This window comes from Pan paniscus, chromosome 18, assembly GCF_029289425.2.
Source record: "Pan paniscus chromosome 18, NHGRI_mPanPan1-v2.0_pri, whole genome shotgun sequence".
NCBI lineage: Eukaryota > Metazoa > Chordata > Mammalia > Primates > Hominidae > Pan > Pan paniscus.
In genome coordinates, this window is record NC_073267.2 from 35,200,830 (window position 1) to 35,227,380 (window position 26,551).

The window sequence follows — 26,551 nt, forward strand, 5'->3', positions numbered from 1 at the left end:
CAAGTTTCTTTCTCCTTCCTTTTTTCTTCATTGTGAGGAAAGAATGTACTATGTTTCCATGAAGCGGAACTTCCATTTTGCTTCCCATAGTCTGTTTGTCATCTTCCTCTCTCTCCTGTCACACCCCCTCCAGCTTGTCATGTGGCACAGTCCTTTTCTGAGCTCATGCCCTTCTCAGCTTACCCTGACAATGGCAGTCATGAACACATGAGTCAACCACTTCTAGCCTATTGTTTTTTCCTTCAAAGCATAAGGAGGATGTCTCATTTCCTTCCTCTCAGATTTTGTCAGCAGATAGACCTTTACTGTAGTTTGCAGTTGCATGAGATGTGTTGCCCTCTATCCAGGGTGCAATGTGGCTTGGTATCACCCATGGACTGACCCCTTCTTGGGTCAATTTACCTATATAACTTTTCTGGAAGGGTGTGACCCTGGCAGCCTACGGAGACCCTGGGAATATCTTCCAGAGGGCCCTGGACCAGGGATGTCTGCCTGGGTGTGAGACAGACAACCTCTCACCCTCCATGTACCTCCTGGGTCAGGGCATGGAAATCTCACACACCCTGCTCCAGGCAGAAGAGGAGGGGGCAGCCTTAGAGGGTGTGGACAGTTCCCTGGCTCCTGGGGGGACTTCAAACTTATTGCAGACGGAAACCCCTTCTTCCTCATTTTCAGTCCAACCAACACACTTGGTGGCTAGAGAAACTTTACTTCCTGTTTTTATTTATATATTAAATGTTTTCTTTTCATTTTACACAAGATGTGTATTTAAACAACCAGATCCTGGATTTGAAGAAGAACATATCTGGAATCTGTTCTGTTCTTTTAATTGTCACTTAGTCCTGTGTGAGGACAGATTTGTTCTATGTGTAACAGCTACATTTAAAAAGTTATAAAATTGTCCTTAGCGTTACAATGATCTATTTTTAAAAATAAAATTTTCTAATTGAACAATGTATGCAAAGGTTATTCCCCCTTTTTTTTCCCGCCCCCAACAAACCTAAAGGATCACTATATTTTTTATATTGTTGTTGCTAAAGTCCTGGAATATAGAGATAAACAGTGAGTGAGCAGTCCCTGGTGGAGAAAGAGAGTCTTTTTCACAGACACAGTGTTTTCCCTCAGCTGTCTTCATTGGAAATCACTCAACACCAATGACTCAATGGCCATTGGAAATCAATGATCGTTGTTCATTCAGTACAAACAAACAAGCAAACAAAAATTATCAATATGTTTGTACAGCTACACCCGATAATTTATGTACAATAAAGGAATGAGGAACAGGAAAGTGAAGAAGAGAGAAAGGGATGCTGGACCAGTAGATGTGATGGAAACATATTGCAATTTTCTACGTGAGAATGTCTGCTTGGTCTGTAGGAACAGAGTTCTGGAGTAAAGCAGTGAGTATGTTCTCAATAGACCCTCCTGTCTGCTTCTGGAACACATCAACTGAATCTTTGTCCTCCATTTCCAGTTCTGCAGATGTGTCTGTTTCACTGATTGGCCCCAGTCAAAGTGGAATCTGATCTGTGTCATGTAGAAACTCTGCCTTTCACCAAAGGCTTCCACTCATTCACTAAGTGGTGTGCACCTCTTCAACATCAACTGCATCCTGGGACCATCCTACCTGCCACCTTCAAATTCTGCCATAGCGGAGCCTGAAGGCTCTTCAGCTGCAGCTTCACCAAAGAGGTCCAGAGTGTGCACCAAACTAGTGAGCCAGCAGCTCCCGATGCCGCAGGTGAAGGAGGCAGCAGAGCCTTACCCGGTGTTTTTATCACCATCCCTCCAGTAACAGCAGCAGCAGCAGCAACCACAACTACTATTTCTAATTGTGGTAATAATGATGATCACACTTAGAATAATGATAAATAACAGTAGTTGTAATTGCTGACATGTTTAGTTTATATATAGATTTATTATTTGCAATGTTCTATAATTTACTTTTAGTAATATACACATTAATTGTGTCATAAATATCAGGACCTCAAAACACCCCACCTAATGAGTGATTCTCACATATGGACCCATGGCTGCCCACCTGCTAGTGCGGGTCCTCTCACCACTCCACCCCCAGAGCTTCGATCTGTCTGGTCAACATTCTGGGACAATGAAGTAGTTTAAGCAGTCATATGGTCTGACTGTGGTCTTGGCAAATAGCTTGACTTGTTAGAAATCAAAGGCTGACTTTAAGACGTACTCAGCTGTTTGGCTAAATTATGGCAGAAAAAAATGTCTTCTCAGCAGATATACCTTTGTATCTCCTGCTTTCAGAGTAAAAGATTGTTTCAGTCACAGTAGTTTGAGTTAATCTGTATTGAAAATCATCAACAGCTTACAAATACTGAAAGGGGACAAAAATAATTTGCAGACACATTGAGTCCATTATAAGTGCTTTCAAATCTCTCCTATAAGAAATGAAAAATAGAATGTTAGGCCTTGATTTCTTAAACTCAGCCTTCAGCCATTTTCCCAAATTATTCTACATGTTTCCAAGACATTTCAGAAGCCTTCTCTGGTGGGGATTATTTCCAATTGTGAAGAGTACTAGAAGGATGAGAATCAAAAGGAATCTTTCTTCTATCGCAAAAGAGTCAATCTCCAGGATTTCAAAGGCCTAGGGAAGCTGCTTGAGTTGTGAGGTCCATGGAGGTGCATGGGCTTTGGAGTCAGGCAGAGTTGATCCTGAGTTCCAGCCCAGCCCCTTAGTAGGCCCTAAGGACTCCCGTGGTGCTGTCACAAGCAGTGCTGCCTTTGGGAGCCCCTAACCTCCTGTCTTTTCTCCCTTAAGTGTGGGAAAGGGGTTTGGTCAGCCAGTGGTGTCAGCAGCCCTGTCCCACACCCGTTGTCTACACCTAATCTGGTGGCAGGGAGGCCACAGAGTGCAGCGACTAGAACTGGGTGAGAGGGTGAGAGGCAGCCATGCCCCAGGCCAAGTCAAGTGCATGGAATCCTGACTGTCAGCAATCAGGGATGTTTCTGCTTTGGGGAGGGAAGCATTTGTTCCACACGTCTCACTGAATAAGGCACAGAGCCTGATCTGTCCCAAGTGGGAGTTTAACCAAGCTAGATGGTGGCCGAGGGCCCTGGCCCAGTTTGACACCCACCTCCTCTCCCACCTTCTACTCAGCCAGAAGACTAGGAGAATCTACTCAGCCAGAAGACTACGAGGTGCTGCAGCGCCACTAGCTCCAAGACTCCAGAAAAACAGGAATAGGGCATTCTGGCAGGTCAAAGCAGACAGAATACTTGAGCTCAGGAGTTGGCGAACTGACTACTAACCTGTAGCCCCAGTTACTTGGGAGGCTAAGGTGGGAGGATCGCTTGAGCTCAGGAGATCGAGACCAGCCTGGGCAACATGGTGAAACCTCATCTCTACAAAAAATACAAAAATCAGCCGGGCATGGTGGCATGTGCCTGTAGTCCCAGCTACTCAGGAGGCTGAGGTGGGAAGATTGCTTGAGCCCCGGAGGCTGCAGTGAGCCATGACTGCACCACTGCACCAGCCTGGGCAATAGAGTGAGACCCTGTCTCAAAACAAAAACAAAAACCAGAGGTAGGGCTGAGGAGTCCGTGGCCACAGAGCCTGAGCCAGCACGGCCCAGAGGAACTGAGCTCCCAGCCCTGTCGCTGCCAAGGACCCTTCTTCCCTGAGCTTGAAGGGATTGAGAAGGAGAGACAGACGGACAGTCAGCGGCCCCGTTACCAGTGATGCAGACTCCAGGAGATGCGGGCAGAGTTGTAGATTAGAAGAATAGGCCAGCCCCTCTTCCACATTCCACCACGGCCCGCAACATCCTCCTGGGACCCCATCCTGCATGCCCCTATAAGATGCTTTTGCACTGGTTCGGTCTATGTATCATGCGAGGGCCTAATTGAAAACACGTAATGAAGTGTACGGCCTTCTGTTCCCAGCTGAGGGGCCCCCTCCCACGGTGGCGTTAGCAGTGGGGTACAGTGCGGTAAGAGAGGTGCTAAGGGACGGGATGAGGGTCTTTCTTGCTTTAAAGGTGTCTAAATATACTTCTTCTTAAACTTAATTAGCTAATAAGATGTCTTATACAAGCAGAACCAGGTAAGGGAAAGAGCAAGTGCGTTTCAAGTCGCAGCTCACCCCTTAATTAGCCGTAATACCCGCAGCAGGCGGCCCCACCTCAATGAGCCAGTCTCCCTTTCAAAAAAAAAAAAAAAAAGCACTAATCATGAGGGGGCGGGGCATGGAGCTTTATCCAATCAGGGGCGCTAGAGTGGAAACCGTCCAATCAGGAGTGAAGCCGGAGAGCAGGGGCGGCTTCCGGGATTTGGCGGGGGCCTTCGTCGGCTCCAGTTAGAGCTCGGGTCTCCTCGCCACATCTCCGAGTCTTTCGTTCTGGGAGGCCCAGGCGGCTTCGCGTTCTGAGAATAAACAGAACCTCTGTTGCTCTGCGACTTGCAGGCACTGGGAGATTCGTAGCTAAGACGCCAGGGCATCCCGGAAGCTGGGAAATGGTGAGTGTGCGGGGTCGGGGGTCCCCAGAGGGAGGGAGGGCGGTGGTCGGAAGCGGCGGGAACCCGCTGTAGGGGCACCCGGGCCTCCCCGCAGTCAGCTTCGGGGTCTGGGCCCCGAGTCCCAACTGGTGCATCTCGGCCCTCGGTCCCCTCCGCTGCAAGATGGCGGCCAGGCCGGCAGCCGGGACCCCGCGTGTCCTGTCCCATCCCGACCCCGCAGAGCGACCTCGTCCCTGGCCGGAGCCCTCTCTGGGCAGCTCCGCGTCGCAGCCCCGCGTCTCCCCCAGATTGTGCGGTGAGGACGGGAGCGTCTCAGGGGAGACCCAGGTTCGGTGTGTGGGAAGAAACCGTGCCCTGTGGGGTCCTCAGTCACTACTTTCTCCTCCTAAGAATTAAAAGGAGTCACTGTTAAAATGTTGAAGAATTTGAGCAAATAGCGATTTGTGACATGGGAAGCCTGCAGTCCTGGTTTGTGGTTCGGAGATCCCCAGAGGGGCTTGAAGGAAAGGTTTTTGTAAGGTGCATGAGGAAGCGGACCAAATTAACCGATGGGTTACAGTTTGTAGTTGCCTTATTTAGACTATGCAGGTGGAGGTGAATTGGAGCTTTGTGGTTCGTTAAGTCTGAATTTTGTTTTCCCCTAAAGTTGTAATTTACAAGAAAAGCATTTGAGTTTGGTTTTGGTTTTTCTCCCTAGAAACCTGGGGCACTATAACCACTTCCGTATAATCGCCTGCTCATTAATCATCTTAACACTGCCCAGGGGAACTGGTTTTCCCCCTGCGCTTTCCTAACGTGTAGCACGCAGAGTCTCAAGTCCACCACTGTGTTCCCCCAGTCTAACTGGGCTTGCAATAAAATATTAAATTTCCAGTTCCTTCCCGACATTTCCAAAGGCTAACTTCCCCTCTCCAGTTCGCATTATTAACTATTGGTCATTTATTGTACATTTCAGACAGTATTTTACTCATTAATCATGATTTCACAGAGCAGTGGATGACACTTTTTTAAAGATTTGTGTTTTTTTGGTATACATTTCACGTGAGAGGAAAGCAGAGAATAAAAAATCCCTGACACTCCACTGCAAAAAAAACTGTGCCTCTTTTTCATTCATCTTCCCCAGGCACAGACACGTTATCAGAAAGAATGTCTTTTGACTTGAGGTTTTGCTTTGGAAACTTTACAGGGCCCTGTATAGCCACCCTCTATCCAGTCTTTTCCTGTTCCTGAATTTCAGAACTGTCTGGGATGACTCAAGATGCCCACAGTGGCCATGTCTCCTGGAGTGTTTAGTGACTGTCAGCCCCAGGTCACCTCCTGTTAGAGGACCGCCCAAGGTATGGAAATGTAGCCCCTCAGGGGAGCAGCTGGATGCCCTGGGGCTGAGAGAAATCTCCTGGGACACCCTTAACCTAAAAAGATAACCCCTTGGGACATAAGGATTTTATTTCTTCAAAGCTAGTTTTCATCCCTTGGAGACACATTGCTGGTCAGCCAATCGTTTGCTGGTATTGAGAGGAAACAGTCAAAAATGATTCCTGCCCCCTAGATTCATTCAGATTTGTGAAGGGAGAAAAACTCCCAAAGGACCAAAAAACAAAAAACCCCACCCCAGTGAGGTGGTGCAAACTCGGCTGCGGTGTCCATGGGGCACAGTGCAGGATCTCCTGGGAGGATGGTCCCTGAGCATTTTAATGAGCAGTATTGGGGTAGGAGAATGTCTCAATTGATACCGTGACCTGACTTGACACTTGAGCCAGATATGTCTGTATTCCAACAGCATTACCACTGCCTGAGTTTGCTGCCTTAGATTGTTCATTTATTTCTACTTCAGTTTTTCAGTTAGTGTAAATTTCATCAGTAGAGCTTGAAAGATAAAAAACATTTCCAAGGCCATGAAAGGTGGATTTCAGAAAATTAAAATATCAAGTCATACTTCATTGTTAAAAATTCTTACTACCTTTTTTTTCAGCAGAATGAGTGTAGTAAGTTTCTCAGGTTTGTTCTTTTTTTGGGAGTAATGTAAAACAGAATCTCAGGGCTCACCTTTTGGAAATGCTGCCAGGGAAAAGAAACAGAGAAAATCTTTCTTTCATTATTGGCTGTAGAAAGTGAATACATTTTCACAACAACGTGTGGTAAATTGGTGAATTACATAGTTTCATCAAAACATCAATTTCTTTTTTTTGTAGGGTGAAGAAGTTATGACAGTGGATATCTTTGTTCTTTATCCTCTTGTCTGGATGTTGAGTTTATTTTTTATTTTTTGTTTTTGGAGACAGGATCTCTCCTCTGTCACCCAGACTGAAGTGCAGTGGTGTGATCACAGCTCACTCAACCTCCTGGGCTCAAGTGATCCTCCCACCTCAGCCTTCCAAGTAGATGGGACTTACAGGGGTGCTGTGCCATGGCTGGCTATTTTGTTTTTTCTTTTTGTAAAGATGTGGGTCTCACTGTGTTGCCCCCAGAGTGGTCTCAAACTCCTGGGCTCAAGTGATCCTCCCGCCTTGGCCTCCCAAAGTGCTGGGATAACAGGCATGAGCCACCATGCCTGGCCTTGGATGTATGGCTTTAATGCCGAACGTAGCACTGGCTAGAATTGTTTATATATGATTATTTACTAAATGATCTGTTATCATGGAAATAAGTAAGTGGCCTATTTATTGTCTGAAAGGGATAGATACTTTAGTGTTTTCTGTTGAGGTATAAATTATAAAGGCGTTTCACTTTCCTTTATTCTATAAACACTGTTTGAGTAGTTTTGCTTTCTTCAAACACTGGGCATTCTCATTGAATACTAATTGAGTAACCCTGACTGGGAAGCAGAAGCCTGAGCTCAGTGAGTGCAAACTAACCTGGTCTTGAGCCTGCAGGAAGAGGTCACTGAAGCCCAGTTAGTTCTTCCAGGGGAGTTTCCCCTGCAGGTTTCCCAGCCTGCTCACCCCATCCATGGAAGGAGCCCTTTATACTGAGAAGCTACAGAGCCCTGGAGAGCTGAAAGCTGAAAATCCACAGAAAGAGGCGTTTGGGGTTGGGATGGAAGGAGGGTTGGGAGGCTCTTTCTGAGGGTAGAAATTGTTATTGTCCTGATTTTGGGTTTTCTTCCCAGAAACCCAGGGCACTACAACCACTTCCATATAATCGCCTACTCATTAATCATTTTAACACTCCCCCCGCCCCCCACAACTGGTTTTCCCCCTGTGTTTTCCTAATATGTGGCACGCAGAGTCTCAAATCTACCACTGTGTTCCCCCAGACTAACTGAGGCTTGCAGTAAAATATTAAGTTTCCAGTTCCTTCCCCACATTTTATTTGATTTTGTCAAATAAAACAAATTCAGGTTTAGGTAAGAAGTTCCTTAATTCTAAAGGAGTATTGCAACAGGGGGAAAGCAACAGCTGTAAGATCTTTGTGGATCTCAAAGGTTAGGCAGACAAAGACTTTCTTTCACAGGGAGGAGCAAACAAGCTCAGAAGGTAGGGGGGGAAGGGCAGGATTAAGGTGCCAAAATCAGATTCGAGATCAGAGAATGTTTCACTCTGATGTCAGCCTGTTCTTAGGAGGGGCTTAGGGAGGGGTTGAATGTTGACCAGGCTGTGAGTGTGTCAAAGTCCAGCAACCTGGAGAAAAATACAAAGTTTTGTTAAGTAGTTTATTCTGAACACTGAAGACAGAACTGTTCAGCTGAGTCAGAAGGGGAATTTGGAGAGTCTGTGGCTTTGTGATGACTAAATCAGGGAGCATCATCGAAGTCATAATAGGGTTGTTTTTTGCAGTAAGCTGTTCTTGGAAAACACAAAAGATGGGGGATTTCTTTAATCACAGCTATTTACCAGGTTACTATTCCTATTTTTTCCCACTACTTTTTTTTTGCCCTATATGTATTTATCTCATTTGGCTGTTCTGAACTATATCCTTATGATAACCTGATAAACATAAGCAAAGTGATTTGCTGAGTTATTTGAGTAGATCTTTGAAATGATTGAACTTAAGGATAGGGTTATGGGTGCCCTCGATTTACAGGCAGTAGCTTGGAAGTATAGATAGGGCCCCAGGCATTGTGACTGGCATCTGAAGTGGGGGCAGTGTTGTGGGACTGAGCCGAGAACTTTTGGGGCCTGCGCTGACTCTGCGTGGTGTCACAATTAAGTTTTTGGCACCCAGTTGATGTTGGAGGATTGGTTGGTGTTCAGCAAACTCTACACATTTGATGTCAGAAGACAGACCTCACAGAGGCCTGGGCTGGAGAGAGACTCCCAAGTGTCTGTGGGAAGAGAGGCTGTGTTCTGCACACAGGCTGCCCCACTGTACGTTATCCTTTGATTCCAGGTCTCCTGCTAGGGTGAGAAGGGACTGAACACTGAGAGGAAAGGAGTTCTGAGAAGAGACCCCCCTCCCCGACCCAGCTGCCACCACATGATTCCCACCCACTCCTGAACATACCAACTAGGCATTGACATGTCCCCGTCCATCCCAGGAGAAGGCTTGACTGTCAGGAATTGCATCCACAGCACCTTTGCTTCCAGTTTCCTGCCAAAAACCCACACAAGTGCCTGAGGACTCCTGGCTTGTTGTAATCCCAGACACTGAATCCGTAGCAGCAGCCTAGTTTCTCCATCAACCTAGGCTTGTGGACCATCCAATCATAATCTCATCTGCCTGCGTGGACCCAGGAATATGTCAGAGCATAGCCCCACCTGGGCCAGTATCTGTAGCACAAACCAGTCCTTCCACCAACTTGGTACTGCCGCCTGCTCATGGCTCAATAGCACCTTCCTCTCTTCTGCCTTTTACTTCCCCACAAGCCCCTTCTTTATGTGTACACGGTGTTCCCAAGGTCACCCCACAGGTGCCTGAATCCAGCACCTATTGGAACTCAGATGTCTGTGAGCTCAAGACCATGGCCCTAGATCTGGCTGTTGTAAGAGCAAATACAAATGAGAAATACAAGACTTAATCCTTCTTGAAAATAAGGAAAGAAATTTTTCTTTTTTTTTTTCTTAAAGCATTTACTTTGGAAAACTTTCATATGTAAATTATTTTTCTGTTTTACAACCTGTCTAAATCACTCTAACAGCTAAATAGGCCATTTGTCAGTCTTTTTGACTCAGTACTGCCTTTCTCTAGGAGCTGGGAATCATTGATACAAAATGTAAATAGCAAAGAAGATAGATCCATATCCTACAGTTTCTCTAGGAGGGCAGGCACCTGGCTCCAAGTTGCAAATCTGCCTGTCATAAAGACATGAAGTTTATTTTTCCTTTGACTGTAGCCAATTAAAAAACACAGATGGCCTCCCAATTCCCAGGTGAATTTAGGATGAACTCTATCTGACAAATGGTGCTGTCAGGTCTTCTATTGAGGACTAATTATGGTGACTTTTCACCAGTGGGTATTTTTCTAATCTCTTAGCAGGTTGCCTATCATTCCTTTACATTCTGGGCTAATTATGTCATAAAACAGTTTTCTTTCTTTTCTACCACTATGGATAGTTTTTCTGGGGTTGGAGATGATTTTATGATTTTCTTCTTCATTATATTTTTCAAACATTGCCCAGAATTACTACACAGAATATAAACCTGTACGATGCCTGTAAGACTTCACTCCAGTGGGTCCTTTCCCTCTTTGATTTCTGTTCACAACCCACATTTGTGCAGCAAAGTGCCCATTGCCCCTAAAATCTGCAGGCAGAATGGTCTTTCTGCTTACTTGGGATCTTCAGTCGCTTCTAGAACAGTTTGACTAGATTTCTGTAAAAATAAGTTTACAGGGCATCAGTTAGCCATTCCAGCTCTGTCTTTCCATGCCCCTGGCATCTTCAGACCTGAAACCGATTCAGAGACCATGGGGGCTGGAAACCAACCAGGCACACACATACATTGAGCAGGCCTGAGAATCTCAACATTCCCCTCATCCTCTTGCCCAAATGCCCATGAATGTGCAGAAGGTGCATGCCACTTCCCTGCGCCACCAGCACCTAAATCTGCAGCTGTGAATTCTGAACCCAGGTCCTGAGGTTCTCCAGGATGTGTGAGAGCAGCCTTCCTGAAGGGCTGTCTCCTCTAGTTTTCTTCACAGCAATACACAAGAATTGCAGAGCCAGGTTGATTCCACCTGGGGTCTGCACATAAAGGCTGGTCTCCACCTGGGATCCACAAGACAGGGCCAGACTTTGGACTCAGGATATATAGAAAATCCAGGGGACATTTTCTGCATTGTGAGAGATCAACATGGACTTTGTAAAGCCCTACTTTTGGAGTGAGGCCCTCAGAGTTTTCAAGACCTTGTCCAGTGAGCTACAGCAGTTCTGTGAGTGGTTCCTTTTTATAAACAGAATCTCGTGGCAGAATCTGTAAGTGTAAAGCAGCACCTTAGCAGAGGGAGGGTGGGGCCACCACTGTCCAGAGCCATGAGTAAAGCTATGCCTACCTGTGAGCTGTGTTACTGGAGTAGGGTAATCTTGTCCTTTCTTGTACCCAAGAGTCAGCTGATCAGGTATGGGTAATAACATATCTGGATCCTGGATCTGTGGCCCTACTATGACAACTCAATTTTCTATTCTGGTTCCACAAGGACAACTTGAGTCTTTCCTGCCTGAATCACTATTGGGTTTTCATCACACAGTTACCAGGGACTCTCTCACCAGCACCTAGGGGACACTTGGTTATATATCCTGTGCAGGCAGGGGACAGGCTGACAACGGGCTAATCTTGCTTCCGTCTCAGAGGGAGAAGAATGAGTCATCAGGGTTTGTTTCTTTTTTAACAGAAGGAATCTCCTTATTTGGTATCCAAGTGGGAGTTGCTCCAGTTTTCTAATGTGTGGGTGAAATACAAGGAGGAGGCCTGGAGACTCATACTGATAGGTAAACCAATTGCTTCCATTTCATATGGCCACTAGGAAAACAGATGCAGCAGCCATAGTCCCTACCATCCAGGAACTTTCAGTCTAAAGCAGACGGATAATGGTTGAATTCAACATCATGTGGTCAGGAGCAAGAATGGAGGTGTACAGGGAACTTGGGCTTGATTTGGGACACTGCCCTTATGTTGACGTTGTGAATTCTGATGTCACCACCTGAAGGGCCACCCGTGGACAAAAGAGTTATTATAATTATTATTTATATTGCTTTTTGCTTGTTAAAGATAATTATGTAGCTACTAATATAATTTTCATAGAAAGCCCTACGTGTTTTGGTTAAATTGCTTGTTGTTGCATGTTACAAAATAGGATGAAGCTTAAACTATTTAAACAAGGCAAACCATGGGAGTCAAGTTCTTGTTGGTCAGGCTTAGGAAAGACAGCTGAAAATAAAGCAGCAGTGTAGAGATGAGAAGCCTAGCCCAGCCCCTGCTCCAGCTCTGCCCAAATCCAGCCTCTTCTGAGCCTGGTCCAGGTCTGTCCCTACCCTGGAGCCTCCCCTCATAGAACTGACTAGAGGAGATCAGACTTCTGGGTGGCCGCTGCTGCCATCTCTTCTGAGGTGGTGCTCACAATTTCCCCAAACCCAAAAGCAGGTAAATGGGAGCACAGGACTCACTTTTTCAAAATTATTTGAAAATTAAATTTTTTTCTTATTGAAACCAGTACCTTTAGAAACATTCCACCTGGCAACCTCTTTTTCATTTCTGCAGATCCAGTAGTTGCTTCACAAGTTGTAACAAAGTCAGTGTAAAGATATAAAGAGAATAATGAGAAATTCTTTTTCTTCTTCTTTTTTTTTTTTTTTGAGACCGAATCTCACTCTGTTGCCTAGGCTGGAATAGTGTCATCTCGGCTCACACAACCTCTGCCTTCCCGGTTCAGATGATTCTCCTGCCTCAGCCTCCCGAGTAGCTGGGATTATAGGTGTGCCACCATGCACAGCTGATTTTTGTATTTTTAGTAGAGACAGGGTTTCACAATGTTGACCAGGCTGATCTTGAACTCCTGACCTCAAGTGATAACACCCATCTTGGCCTCCCAAAGTGCTGGGATTACAGGCGTGAGCCACCGTGCCCAGTGGAGAAATTCTTGTGAACTGAACTTGACTCCTTCCTTTCTGTATCCCTCCCATCTGTCTATAGTTAGCTTTTATAGTGATAGGGAAACAAGAAGAAATAGAAAGGCTGAGCCATTATCTAAATCCTGCTGGGAATTATGGGATACTTAGGACCCACATCCCAGGGGTTTATATGGCTTAACTCACACCATGTGATGTTCCCAGCACAGTACATACTGTGAGCACATAGTACAAGCTCAATAAACACTGCTTTAATGCATGTATCCATGCTGTTTTCCAAATGCTGACTTAGACATAACTGTCTTCTCCAGTCTCTGTATCTGTAGCCTTTAAATGGCTGGCAAAGGGTGTGATCTTTCAGGACAGTGGTTGGTGGTCCTCGCTGTGAACGAAAAGTATTTTTGTTGTGATTAGAGTATTGGGTGTAAGGGACTCTGTGTGCTGTGTCTGCTTCCTCTAGCTGAGTGCTATTGATAATGGGTCTAGGAGGAGCAACATCAGCATTGACAGGGGACTTGTTAAAGAAGCCAGTTCATGGAAACTTTCCAAACCTGCAGAATCACATTACTTAGAGGGGGCCCAGAACACCAAATGATATGTATGCGTATTGAAGCTTGAGAGGCAATGCTTAGCTAAGTGATTCTCAGCCCAGGCTTCTAAGTAGGGTCACATAACCAGTTTGAAGATCTCTGGTCACCTGTATCTTCCCCCACAGATTGTTTTTTTATGATTATATTAAGATTATGATTTACTGTTCCCCTCCGCCCATATCACAGCAATGATTATGGGCCCATCTGTGCATTAGCACTGATACCAATTTGTCTTATTACAGACGATGCTAACTTCATTCACTTGGTGCAGGTGCTCTCTGTCAGATTCCTTCGCTATAAAGTTAATCATTTTTCTCTTTGTAATGAGTATCTAGGAGGGAGGATTTACTGAGTGATGTCTATAAACCATCACATTTAATCCAGAGACTCCCATTTCTTTTTGGTTTCCCTTTGCTTGTAGCTTTCTTTGCAGAGTAAAGGCTCTCACATTTGTTGACAGGAGATAACAGCTTTTAAGACTGGAAGTTCTGAAGCAGGTCTCAGTTCTGTAGGTTTCCATTTTATTTCATCTCATGTCACAAGCATATGCTTATTTATTCTCTATATTTTCAGAGAAAGAACAAGAATTAACATATAACAAATATGTCTATTGTCTTAAAATTCTAAAATATATAATAGCACATAATAAACATAACAAAAACTTGAAAAAAAAATACCAGACTCAGAAACAAGAGCCTTTACTTTATTTCATTGTATGTATTGGTCTTTATAAAGGCATCACAAAAAAGGCATCACCCACAAAGAGTTTTATAGTTTTTATACAATTTAAAATATTTTTAAATTTTATTTACACAGAAATATTCTCTTACTTTTAGTGTGTATATAGTTACCATTATGTGCACATATGCACATAAAATGAAAGCATTATTCGATAACTATTGTGTGGCTGCTTTCTTAATTTGTTTTCATTACTCAGTTACGAAATCTTCTCTGAACATTCTGTTAAGGTTGTCTCTGTATATTGGCCGGTATGTCCCTTTGAGATAAATTCTAAATCAGATAAACTGAGGCAAAATACAAACTACTATGTAGCAAATATTTGGAAAATAATTTTTATGTAAGAGGAAGAATATAATTTTTCTCATAGATTATTTATTGGGTTTTATATATGTAAACAACTTTTAGGATGATATCTGATATATTGTGCATGTTCAAAAAGGATTACTACCATTCTAGCTGTTACAACTTGTAAATTTCATAAAACTCTCAGTTTCACATCATGCCTGAATTCTTTCCTCAGTGTTCGACCTCTCTGCTATTCAAAAGTGGCTTTGGGGCCTGAAGCATTAACACTACTGGTGAACTTGTTAGACATGCAGATACTCAGCCAGCCATGGTGGCTCATGCCTGTAGCCTTAGCTACTCAGGAGGCTGAAACAGGAGGATTGCCTGAGCCCAGGAGGTTGAGGCTGCAGTGAGCCAAGATTCAACCACTGCACTCCAGCCTGGGTGGCAGAGCGAGACCCTGTGTCAAAATTAAAAATTAAAAAATATGGAAATGCAGAAACTCAAAATCTAGATCTCCTGAATCAGACTCTGCTTTTGAAGAAGATCTCCAGTTTATTGTTGTATAGTATACAATTTGAGAAGTATGCCTCTAAGTCACCATGACTTTTGCACCTGAGAATTATACACAGCTGATTCTGGATGATGTAAATATAGCACCCAAAAATGTATATTCCTGTGTTGATGCCTTAGTTTTATATTTTACATTTGATATAAATATCTACACTAGTTTTGTGGATTTTATGTTATTTTCTTTCCACAGAGTTTGAGACTACATTAGAAAATATTACTGTGTTAAAAATGATCTTACTGAATAATTCAGGTCACTCATATAGGTCAGAACCAATAACTGTCATTTCATCTTGGGACAAATGAAGAACTCTGCCATGGCCACATGGTCAGTGTATTCTTTATTTTTATTTCAGGGACTGTTGACATTCAGGGATGTGGCCGTAGAATTCTCTTTGGAGGAGTGGGAACACCTGGAACCAGCTCAGAAGACTTTGTATCAGGATGTGATGTTAGAAAACTACAGAAACCTGGTCTCTCTGGGTGAGGATAACTTGCCTTCGGAATATCTAATAACTAAGAGTTTTATTTCTTTTCTTTTCAGAATGTCCCTTGGGATCTTGTGCTTTGTATGAGTTAGTTTTAGGTTCTTGTTTTCAGGAAAAAAATAGGGGTTTTGTTGAAGTAGAAAAAATTTCATAATGTTTGATTTTGACATTTGCCTTTTTATTTGAGGTGATGTACAAGTTTCACTCTAGTCGTGATTCTAGAAATTGGTTGACATAAACTATTGTTGCTTACACTTTAAAATCCAATTTTTTTTGTTTGTTTTTGATTCAGTCAGATTTGCAGAAGCTCAGGATCCCCAGATTTAAAATGCTTCCTAAATATTCTAAACAAGCTGGTAGGAAACAATATTTTGAGAAATACTTTTCAAGAATCTTCTATAATGTCTTATTTTTTCTACTGAGCACAGTACTAAATTAGAAATTAATCCTGTCCTGTGGGGCCAAAAAAAAGTATAAAAATAAAAAATAAAAAGAACCCTCATTAAGAGTCATGTGAATTTTTCCAATAAAACAGGTCTTGTTGTCTCTAAGCCGGACCTGATCACCTTTTTGGAACAAAGGAAAGAGCCTTGGAATGTGAAGAGTGAGGAGACAGTAGCCATCCAGCCAGGTAGGTGGGAGCGAATGAAGTAGATGACATGGGCAAGAGGTCCAGAAGTCAAGAAAGAACCAGACCTTGAAGTGTGGATTGGGAAGTTCTCCAGTGGAAATGATTTTTGAGACACCTGGCTTTATTTCTTTCCCTTGCTGTCAAAGAGGGACATCTTCTGTCCCACGCTCTTGAATTATCTGATGATTCTCCTTCCTCTTCTGTGATCCGCCATCATATTCACAGTGACAGCCAAAGTGCTCCCCTTGGCCTGTGAGGGCCTGCTTGATCTGACTGTTCTTCTATTGATTTGGGGGCTCTGGGAAAGTCTGTGCATGTTTCTACCTCTATGTGAAACCACTTCTAAAGTTCTGGTTTTGCCTCATGTCAGAAGTGTGTGAGGAGAGTGATGGACAGTGGAATTTTTTTCAGAAGTCTCAGGAATTCTGTGGATAGATGTCACATATTTTCTGATACATTAATTTTTAATTGTATTGTGGTTTCCGAGGTGATCCTATAGAAATTAAGATGCAGTAATTTTATGAAAATACAAGGCATCTTCCCAAATCTAAGAAAATCTAATCTTATGTTTCACTTCAACTTCTCATTTTTCCTCACCTGAACTAAGATGAGAAATTTAAACTCTATAGGCACAAATTCCACAAATGTAAAATAGTTTAATGTGTATTACTTATTATTTAGACTTCTTATCTAAATTTTTGTCTATGGGGAGCTTAGAACATTGTCCAGTATATAATAAACTCTAAACTGTTGCCTTGTATCTTAATAACTATCATTCTATAATTTTGTCTGGTTCAGTATGAAGCTTACTGAGAATGTGTCCTTTAGTTCCTTTTTTTTCTTTCTAGACATATGATTCTTTCCACAATATAAATATTATCTATTTAAAGGTTACATCTTGATGATTTGATATACATACACATTGTGTAATGACTAACACAGCAAAGTTAATTACCACATCAGTCATCTCACATTAGATGCCAATTTTTGTGTGTGTGGTGAGAACTCTTAAGATGTACACTCTTAACAAATCTCAAGTATACTATAGTGCAGGGGTCTATAGTACTGGTCTGTGGCCTCTGAGGAATCCGATCACACAGCAGGAGGTGTGACCATTGGGCCAGCAAGCATTACTGCCTGATCGCTGCCTCCTCAGATCAGCAGCAGCATTTGATTCTCATAGGAGTGTGAACCCTTTTGTGAACTGTGCATGCAAAAGATCTAGGTTGTGTGCTTTTTATGAGAATCTATCTAATGCCTGATGATCTGAGGTAAAACAGCTTCATCCCAAAACCACCCCCGACTTGACCTCCATCCATGGAAAAATTGTCTTCCATAAAACTGGTCCCTGCTGCTGAAAAGGTTGGGTACTGCTACTGTAGAGTATCATTAACTATATTTACAATGCTGTACATTAGATATTCAGAATTTATCTTGTAAATGAAAGTTTTTACTTGTTACCATAATGTCTACCTTGTTTATTCATCCATGTTGTCAGAAATTGCAGTACCTTCTTCATTATGTCTGAATAATATTCTATATATTGCGAATAATTGGCTATGAACATAGGGGTACAGATATATCTTTGACATATGATTTTATTTCCTTTGGTTATACAATTAGAAGTAGCATTGAAGGTTCATATAATACTATTTTTAATTTTTTTTGAGGTGCCTTCATGCCATTTTTCATAGTGGCTGAATTAATTTACATTTCCACTGACAGCATACAAGGGTTTTCTTTTCTCCACACTCTGACTCTTAATATTTCTTGACTCTGACAGCAGTCATTCTAACAAGTGTGAATATTTATTTATTGACTCTTTGACAGCAGTTATACTAACAAGTGTGAGATGATATCTCATTAAGGTTTTACTTGCATTTTCCTGATGAATAATAACATTGAGAACCTTTTTATAAACTTGTTTGCCACTTCCATGTCATATTTTGAGAAATGTCTACTTGAGTCCTTTGCAAATTTTTGTCAGATTTCCTTTTTTTTTTTTTTTTGCTATCGAATTGTGTGAGATTCTTAATATTTTGGATATAAAACTCTTATCAGATCTATTTTCTCCCAGTCCCTGGGTCGCTTTTTCATGTTCTGTGTTTGCTGTGCACACACTTTTTTGTTTCATTTAATGCTACTTGTTTTTATTTTTTGCTTTTTGTTGCTTGTGATTTTTTGATGTGATAGCCAGAAAAATTATTGCCAAGGCCAGTGTCAAAGAGATTGTTCCTTATGCTTTGTTCTAGAAGTTACACAGTTTCTGGTTTTGCATTTAAGTGTTAATTCTTTTGAGTTAATTTTTGTACATAGTATAAGTAAATTTTATTCTTTTGCAGATGACTACTTTCTTTCAGCATTATTTGTTGAAGAGACTATACTTCCCCTTTGTGTATCTTGGTGCCCTTGTCAAAGTAATAGTTGACTGTATGCACATGGGTTTCTTTCTGGTTTTTGTATTCTATTCCATTGGTCTATGTGTCTGTTTTTACGTCAGTACCATACTCTTGATTAGTATAGCTGTGTAATAGTTTGAAATGAAGAAGTGTGATGCCTCTAGCTTTATTCTTCTTTTTCAAGATTGCATGGGCTATTTGGAGTTATTTGTGATTCCATTGAAGTTTTATAATTTTTTCTATTTCTGTGAAAAATGCCATTAAAATGTCAATACAGATTTCATTGGATCTGTGAATCATTTTGTGAAGTATGGACATTTTAGCAATATTTTTTCCAATCCATGAAGAAGGGATATTTTTCCATTTGTGTCTTTTTCAATTACTTTCATCAGTGTTTTATAGATTTTACTGGACAGATCTTTCACTTTTGTTAAATGAAGTTATAAAATTAAAAAAAAATTTGATACTGTTATAAATCAGATTTTTTTGTAACTTTTTTCTCAGTTTATTGTTAGTATATGGAAATGCAACTAATTTTTGTATATTTTTGTGGCCTCAACTTTACTGAATGGATATATTAGCTCTATTTTTTGTTTGTTTGGTATAGTCTTTATGGTTTTCTGTATCTTCAAATCACTTCGTCTGTAAACAGTGAGAATTTTACTTCTTTATTCCTGATTTGAATGCCTTTTTGTTTCTTTTTCTTACCTAATTGTTCTGGCTTGATTTCTCACTACTATGTTGAATAGAAGTGTTGAGATTGGGCACCCCTGTCTTGTTTCTGATACTAGAGGAAACTTTCAGCATTTCACTGTTTACTCTGTTGAGATGGATACTTTTGTATGTATGTTGTTTGGAGTTTTTATTATGAAAATGTATTTACTTCTGTTATAGGCTTTTAATAAATTTTTTGAGAGGATTATATGATTTTCATCTTTTTGTTATTGTGGTATATCATTTAAATTGTGTATGTTAAAACATTCTTGCATCTCAGGGATAAATCCTACTTGATAATGATGTCTGATCCTTTTAATGTGTTTTTGAATTTGGTGTCTAGTATTTTGTTGAGAATTTTTGCTTGTATCTTTATAAGGAATATTGTTTTGTTCCTTTTTTGTAGTGTCCTTATCTGGCTTCAGTATGAGATGTTGGTGGTCTCATAAAATGAGTTTGAAAGTGCTTTTTTCTTTCAGTTTTTTGGAAGAGTTTGAAAAGTGTTGACATTGCTTTTTTAAATGCTTGATACAGTTTACCCATGAAGTCATTTGGTCATGGGATTTTTTTTAAATTGGAAGATTTCTGAGTATTTCTGTCTTCTTTCTCATTATTAGTCTTTTGGGTATTTCTGTTTCTTCACAGTGTGGTGTTCTTTCTAAGAATCAGTTTCTTCTAAGTTATCTTTTTTTGTTATGTAATTGTTCATAAGAGTTTCTTATTTTTTTTCTTTCTGTGATATCAGCTGGAATGACTGCTTTTTCATTAATAGCTTTTTGAGTCCTCTCTCTTTTTTTTCCCTTGGATAATCTAGGAAAAGTTTGTTCATTTGGTTTTTTTTTGAAGACTCTTAGTTTTTTGATATTTTTTATTTTTCTAGTCTCTCTCTCTTTTTGCTCTAATTTTTATTATTTCCATAATTATGCCAACATTGGGATTATTTTGTTCTTCTTGATCAAGCTCCTTGAGGATTACAGTTAGATTGCTTATTTGAGATCTTTGTTTTCCTTATTGTAGAACTTTATCATTTTATACTTCTGTCTTAGAACTGCTTTTGTTACATCTCAGAAGTTTTGTTTTCTTGTGTTTCCAATTTCATTTGTATCGAGACAATTTTTTATTTCCCTTTTGATTTCATGGTTGTTCAGAAGCATGTTGTTTAATGTCAACACTGTATTAGTCTATTCTATAAAGAAAAGAGATTTAATTGGTCTACAGTTCTGCAGTCTGTACAGAAGCATGGCACCAGCATCTGCTTGGCTTCTGGCGAGGGCCTCAGTAAGTTTGCAATCAGGGGAATTGGTAAAGGGAGAACAGGCAGTCACATGGCAAGAGCAGGAGCACCAGACTAAGTTGGGAGGTGCTACACACTTTTAAACAACCAGATCTCATAACATCTCACTATCAAGGACAGCACCAAAGAATTCTTGAGGGATCTGCCCCTATTATTCAGACACCCCATATTAGGTTCCACCTTCAAGATTGGGGATTACTTTTCAACATGAGTTTTGTGGTGGGAGACTAAACATCCACACTGTATCACACACATTTGTGAGCTTTCTAGTTTTCCTCCTGCTGTTGATTTTCTAGTTTTACACCATTATGATCAAAAACTTGATATAATTTTAATCCTAAATTTAAAAAGACTTGTTTTCTGTTTTTGGTTTAACATATGATCTATTCTGGAGAATATTCCATGTATTCTTGAGAAGAATGTGTATTCTCATACTGTTTGATAAAATATTGTCTATTTAGTTTATGGTGTTATACAGGTGAACTCTTTTTTTTTATTAGTTTTCTCTCTAAATATTCCATGCTTTGTTGTAAATAGGACATTGAAGTTCCCTGTTATTGCATTTCATTTTCTCACCACAGGTATGTTAATGTTTGCTTTATACATTTGGGTGCTCCAGTGTTGGGTGCATACATAGTTTTAATTTCTATATCCTCTTAACAAATTAACTTCTTTATCATCATGTAGTGAACTCCTTTCCTCTTGTGACAGATTTTTGCATGGAAGTCTGTTTTGTCTAATATAACCAACAACCACTCCTGATTCTTGGTTGTTGTTTGCATGCACTATGGTTTCTATTCTTTAAGTTTATGTTTGTCCTTAAATCAAAAGTGAGTCTCTTGTAAGCAGCATACTGTTAGTTTAAAAAAATTCATTTAGCCACTCTGTGTTTATTCTAGTCTGTTTTGTTTTCTATAATAGAATACCACAGATTGGCTAATTTATAAACAGGGGAAGTTTATTTGGCTCATGATTCCAGGAGCTTGGAAGGCAAAGAAAACGGCATTGTTATCTGGTGAAGGCCTTTTTGCTGCATAGTAACATGGCCAAAGGCCTGAGGGAGAAGAGAGCTCCCTTTTATAACAGACTCACTTTTGTGATAACTAACACACTCCCATAAGGACATTAATTCATGAGGGCAGAGTCCCAATGGCCTAACCACTTCTTAAAGATCCCACCTCTTAATTCCATCACAATGGCTATTAAATTTTATCCTAAATTTTGGAGGTGACATTCAGTCTATACCAGTATCTGTTTATTGGATAATTTAATCTCTTTATATGTAAAGTAATTATTGATACATAAGGATTTACTATTACAGTTTTATTGTTTTCTGTTTTATAGTTTCTTTTTTTCTCATGCTGTCTTCTGTTAATTTTTGGATTTGTTTTTGTTGTTTTTATGTTTTGATGGCTTTTTCCATTTGTGTATCTACTACAGTTTTTTCCTAGAGGTTATCAGGAGACTTAGATAAAATATCTTATATTTGTAAAAGTCTAGTTTAAGATGATAACAATTTAACATCTATCCATAGAAAAACACTCCACAGTTTTTCTCCCTTTCACACATTTTATTACTGTATATGTTATACTTTATGACTTATTATACTGTGTATTCATTAACAAATTATTGTAGGTATACTTATTTTAATGCTTTTATTTTGTAGCTTTTATACTAGAGTTAAAAGTGATTTGTACACTAACGTTATGGTATTAGTGTATTCTGAATTTCACTATGTATTTACCATTTCCAGTGACATTTATGCTTTTAATTTTTTTTGTGTTTTTCATTAGCATTTGATATGGTTTGGCTGTGTCCCCACCCAAATCTCATCTTGAATTGTAGCTTCCACAATTCCCACATGCTGTGGGAGGGACCCAATGGGAGGTAATTGAATGATGGGGCGGGTCTTTCCTGTGCTATTCTTGTGATACTGAATAAGTCTCACGAGATCTGATGGTTTTATAAAGGAGAGTTTCCCTGCACAAGCTCTCTTCTCTTGTCTGCTGCCATGTGAGATGTGCCTTTCACCTTCCACCATGATTGTGAGGCCTCCTCAGCCATGTGGAACTGTGAGTCCACTAAACCTCTTTCTTTTGTAAATTGCCCAGTCTTGGCTGTGTCTTTATCAGCAGTTATGAAAACAGAGTAATACAGTAAATTGGTACCAGTAGAGTGAGGTGCTGCTGAAAAGATAGATACCTGAAAATATGGAAGCAACTTTGGAACTGGGTAGCAGGCAGAGATTGGAACAGTTTGGAGGGCTCAGAAGAAGACAGGAAAATGTGGGAAAGTTTGGAACTCCCTAGAGACTTGTTGAATGGTTTTGACCAAAATGCTGATAATGATACGGACAACAAAATCCAGGCTGAGGTGTCTTGGATGGTGTATTAGTCTGTCCTCACACTGCTGATAAAGACATACCCAAGACTGGGTAATTTACAAAAGAAAGAGGTTTAATGGACTTAAACAGTTCCACGTGGCTGGGGAGGCCTCACAATCACAGTGGAAGGCGAGGAGGAGCAAGTCACGTCTTACATGGATGGCAGCAGGCAAAAAGAGAGGGAGCTTGTGCAGATAAACTCCCCTTTATAAAACCATCAGATCTCCTGAGACTTATTCATTGTCACAAGATTAGCACAGGAAAGACCTGCCCCCATGATTCAGTTACCTCCGACCAGGTCCCTCCCACAACACACGGGAATTCAAGATAAGATTTGGGTGGGGACACAGCCAAACCATATCATTCCTCCCCTGGCCTCTCCCAAATCTCATGTCCTCACATTTCAAAACACAATCATGCCTTCCCAATAGTCCCCCAAAGTCCTAACTAATTTCAGCATTAACTCAAATGTCCACAGTCCAGAGTCTCATCTGAGACAAGGCAAGTCCCTTCTGCCTGTGAGCCTGTAAAATCAAAAGCAAGTTGGTTACTTCCTAGATACATTGGGGGTGCAGGCATTGGGTAGCCATTTCAAATGGGAGAAATTGGCCAAAACAAAGGGGCTATAAGCCCCATGCAAGTCCGAAATCCAGCAGGGCAGTCAAATCTTAAAGCTCCAAGATGATCTCCTTTGACTCCATGTCTCACATCCAGGTCATGCTGATGCAAGAGGTGGGCTCTTACAGCCTTGGGCAGCTCTGCCCCTGTGGCTTTGCAGGGTATAGCCACCGTCCTGGCTGCTTTCACTGGCTGGCATTGAGTGTCTGCAGCTTTTTCAGGTGTCCAGTGCAAGCTGTCAGTGTATCTACCATTCTGGGGTCTGGAGGACAGTGGCCCTCTTCTCACAGCTCCACTAGGCTGTGCCCAAGTAGGGACTCTGTGTGGGGGCTCCAACTCCACATTTCCCTTCTGCACTGCCCTAGCAGAGGTTCTCCCTGTGGGCCCTGCCCCTGCAGCAAACTTCCGCCTGGGCATCCAGGCATTTCTGTGTATCCTCTGAAATCTAAATGGGGGTTCCCAAACCCCAATCCTTGACTTCTGTACACTCACAGGCTCAACACCACGTGAAAGCTGCCAAGGCTTGGGGCTTGCACCCTCTGAAGCCACAGCGTGAGCTCTGTATTGGCCCCTTTCAGCCACTGCTGGAGCCGCTGGGATGCAGGGCACCAAGTCCCTAGGCTGCAGGCAGCATGGGGACCCTGGGCCTGACCCAGGAAACCACCTTTTCCTCCTATGCCTCTGGGCCTGTGATGGGAGGGGCTGCCATGAAGACTTCTGACATGCCCTGGAGACATTTTCCCCATTATCTTGGTGATTAACATTCGGCTCTTCGTTACTTATGGAAATATCTGCAGCTGGCCTGAATTTCTTCTCAGAAAATGGGATTTTCTTTTCAATCGCATTGTTAGGCTGCAAATTTTCTGAACTTTTATGGTTTGCTTCCCTTATAAAACTGAATACCTTTAGCAGCACCCAAGTCACCTAGGTTACAGAGCTGCTTTAAGATTCACAATGAGACTAATGTTAGCAGTCATGCCTTTATGGGCACAGATGTGTGTGCCTTCAGGGATGTCTCAGGTTAAGCATAACTGCTCCTGAACTGTGGCTGCATGCAGCTGGAGCCAGGTTACAGTGCCACTTCAGGTCCACATTCAGATAATTGTTGATGGTCCTATATATAGAACCACAGATAGATTTTTTTCCCTGAGAATCTCTGTGTGGGCAGGACTTTTTTTCCAGACCATGGGTGAGAGGTGAAGAAGGTGGGTTTTGCCTGATTCATGTGTCACAGACAGGACCAAATTCTGCATGTATGTCACCTAAGACTTAGGTGGGTATAAGTTGTCCTCTGTTCTTGGCAGATGGTCCTACTGACAGGACAAAGGCCAAGTGGGTTATAGCTAAGTCTACAGTGGGATGTGGCAAGTTTTGTTCTGTAGCCAGGACCATGATCAGCAAGCCTGCCACTTGGCCAAGGGCAATGTCTAAGGTCGACCAGCAAGGTCACATTTTTCAAGAGTAGTGATTCTCTCTTCATGTCTTACTTTTGGGCCATGGCTTTATGGACATCTTCTTGCAATTTGGAGTTCATTTCTTCAAATTTGATGAAATCTTTTCTAGATTTGATGAAAATCTTTCAGATCCTCTTCCAGCTCTGTCACATGACTGGAGAGGGCAGCCAGGTGCTCTTTCATTTGGCTGTGCTCCCTTGACTGTTTATGATTTCTTGGACCACACTTACTTTAGTAAGGTCTTCCTCATAGCTTAAAGAACCATCAGAAGATCTCTTTCCATTCATGTTTGATGTATTTTCTTGTTCATGGTTTATGTTAAGCACTCCACCTGTTAGTGTTTTTTTTTTCTGACTATTCTGTTCTTTAAGAATCATTAGCTCTTTGTGTGTGACACCTAATTCTTCTTCTAACAAACTACATCTTTCAAGTGCTGCTCATAATCGCGCTCTCACCTTTTCATCCAGAGCTTTGTGCTGTTCAGATAATGACTTCAGTGCTTTCAGCACTTCAGCTTCGCTGGACACGCCTGCTGGAGACTGCACTTGTTTCTTCACCACTGTCATCCTGAGATACCGCTCATGCCTGGAGACAGGGCATTCCAAATGCTCTAATAGTAGCCTGGTGGTGTTCCTTTCTGCTTTCATTTTTCAGCAGTTTCTTCTTTCCTTTCAAGGAGCTGTTCCCTGCATACATTGACTTCTTTAGTAAGTGCTGTGAACTCCTGTGGAGGTGGAGTGTTGAGCTGTCTCTGCAAGGAATCTCTTTCATGACCAACCTCATGTGATTTCCCCTGGGTTAGTGCCAGCATTTCTGGAATCTCAGTGTGTTAAGAAGACAGCCTCTTTCTTCTAGCATGCAGACCATCAACTGTTCAAAATATAAATCTGCGTCTGGCTGTGAAGGGGAGCCGGACCCATGGCTCCCACTTCCTCCCAGGGGGCCTTCTGCTTCGCTGATGGCCAACATCACCTCTCATATCATCTTGCTTGCCATGGGAGCCGATGAGGAGGCTCTGCAGTGTCTAGCAGGTGGGTGCGAGCTCTGGGTGAGCTCGGGAGCTGACGAAGGCAGCCCGCGCCCAGACATTGGTAGACAAAGTATTTGCTTTTCTACATATGGCTTATTTCACTTAACATGAGATTCTCCAAGTCCATCCATGTTGTTTCAAATGACAGGATTTTATTCCTTTTTAATGGCCGAAAAGTATTTAATAGTATGTACGTACAGCACATTTTCATTATTTATCTGCTGCTGTACACTTGAATTGGTTTTATATCTTGGCTATTATAAATAGTGCTGCAATAAACATGGGAATGCAGATATCTTTGTCAAACTCTGATTTCCTTTCTTTGGGGATATATACCCAGTAGTGGAATTGCTGGATCGTATGGTACCTCTATGTGTGATGATTTTTTGAGGAATCTTCATACCATTTTCTATAGTGGCTATACTAATTTATAATTCCACCAACAGTGTTTATACATTCCTATTCTTCACCTCCTCACCAACACATTTTTGTTATTATGTTTTGTCTTTTTGATTATACCCATTGAAACTGGAGTGAGGGGGTCCCACTGGGTTTGGATTTGCATTTCCTGTGTGATTAATGATTTTGAGCATTTTTTATGTACCTGTTGGCCATTTGTATTTCTTCTTTTGAGAATGTCTAGTAAGGTCTTCCACACATTTTAAAATTCGGTTATATGTTTGTATTATCTTGAAATCTTAAAGCTTCTTATATGATCTAGATATTAACACCTTTTCATATGTATAGTTTGCAAATATTTTCTCACATTGTTTAGGTTGTCTTTTCACTCAGTATTTTCATTTTGTATTTAAACTCTTTTTAGTAGGATGTAATTATATTTGCTTTTTCTTTTGTTATCTGTGC

At 41.5% G+C, this 26,551-nt stretch overlaps 1 protein-coding gene across 2 annotated transcripts in view; it reads left to right on the plus strand.

Moving 5' to 3' along the window:
• The first annotated feature begins 3,266 nt into the window (after positions 1-3,266).
• Positions 3,267-26,551, plus strand: part of ZNF267 (zinc finger protein 267) — a 44,543-nt gene continuing 21,258 nt past the window's right edge. Inside the window, exons 1-4 of one of the 2 annotated variants that reach the window (XM_008962949.4) lie at positions 3,267-4,488; positions 11,257-11,353; positions 15,033-15,159; positions 15,700-15,795. In XM_008962949.4, the coding sequence (XP_008961197.3) occupies positions 15,126-15,159; positions 15,700-15,795 (130 nt within the window). In that variant the 5' untranslated portion in view covers positions 3,267-4,488; positions 11,257-11,353; positions 15,033-15,125. The remainder of the gene's footprint in view (positions 4,489-11,256; positions 11,354-15,032; positions 15,160-15,699; positions 15,796-26,551) is intronic. The other variant, XM_003804714.5, reaches the window with a different exon arrangement.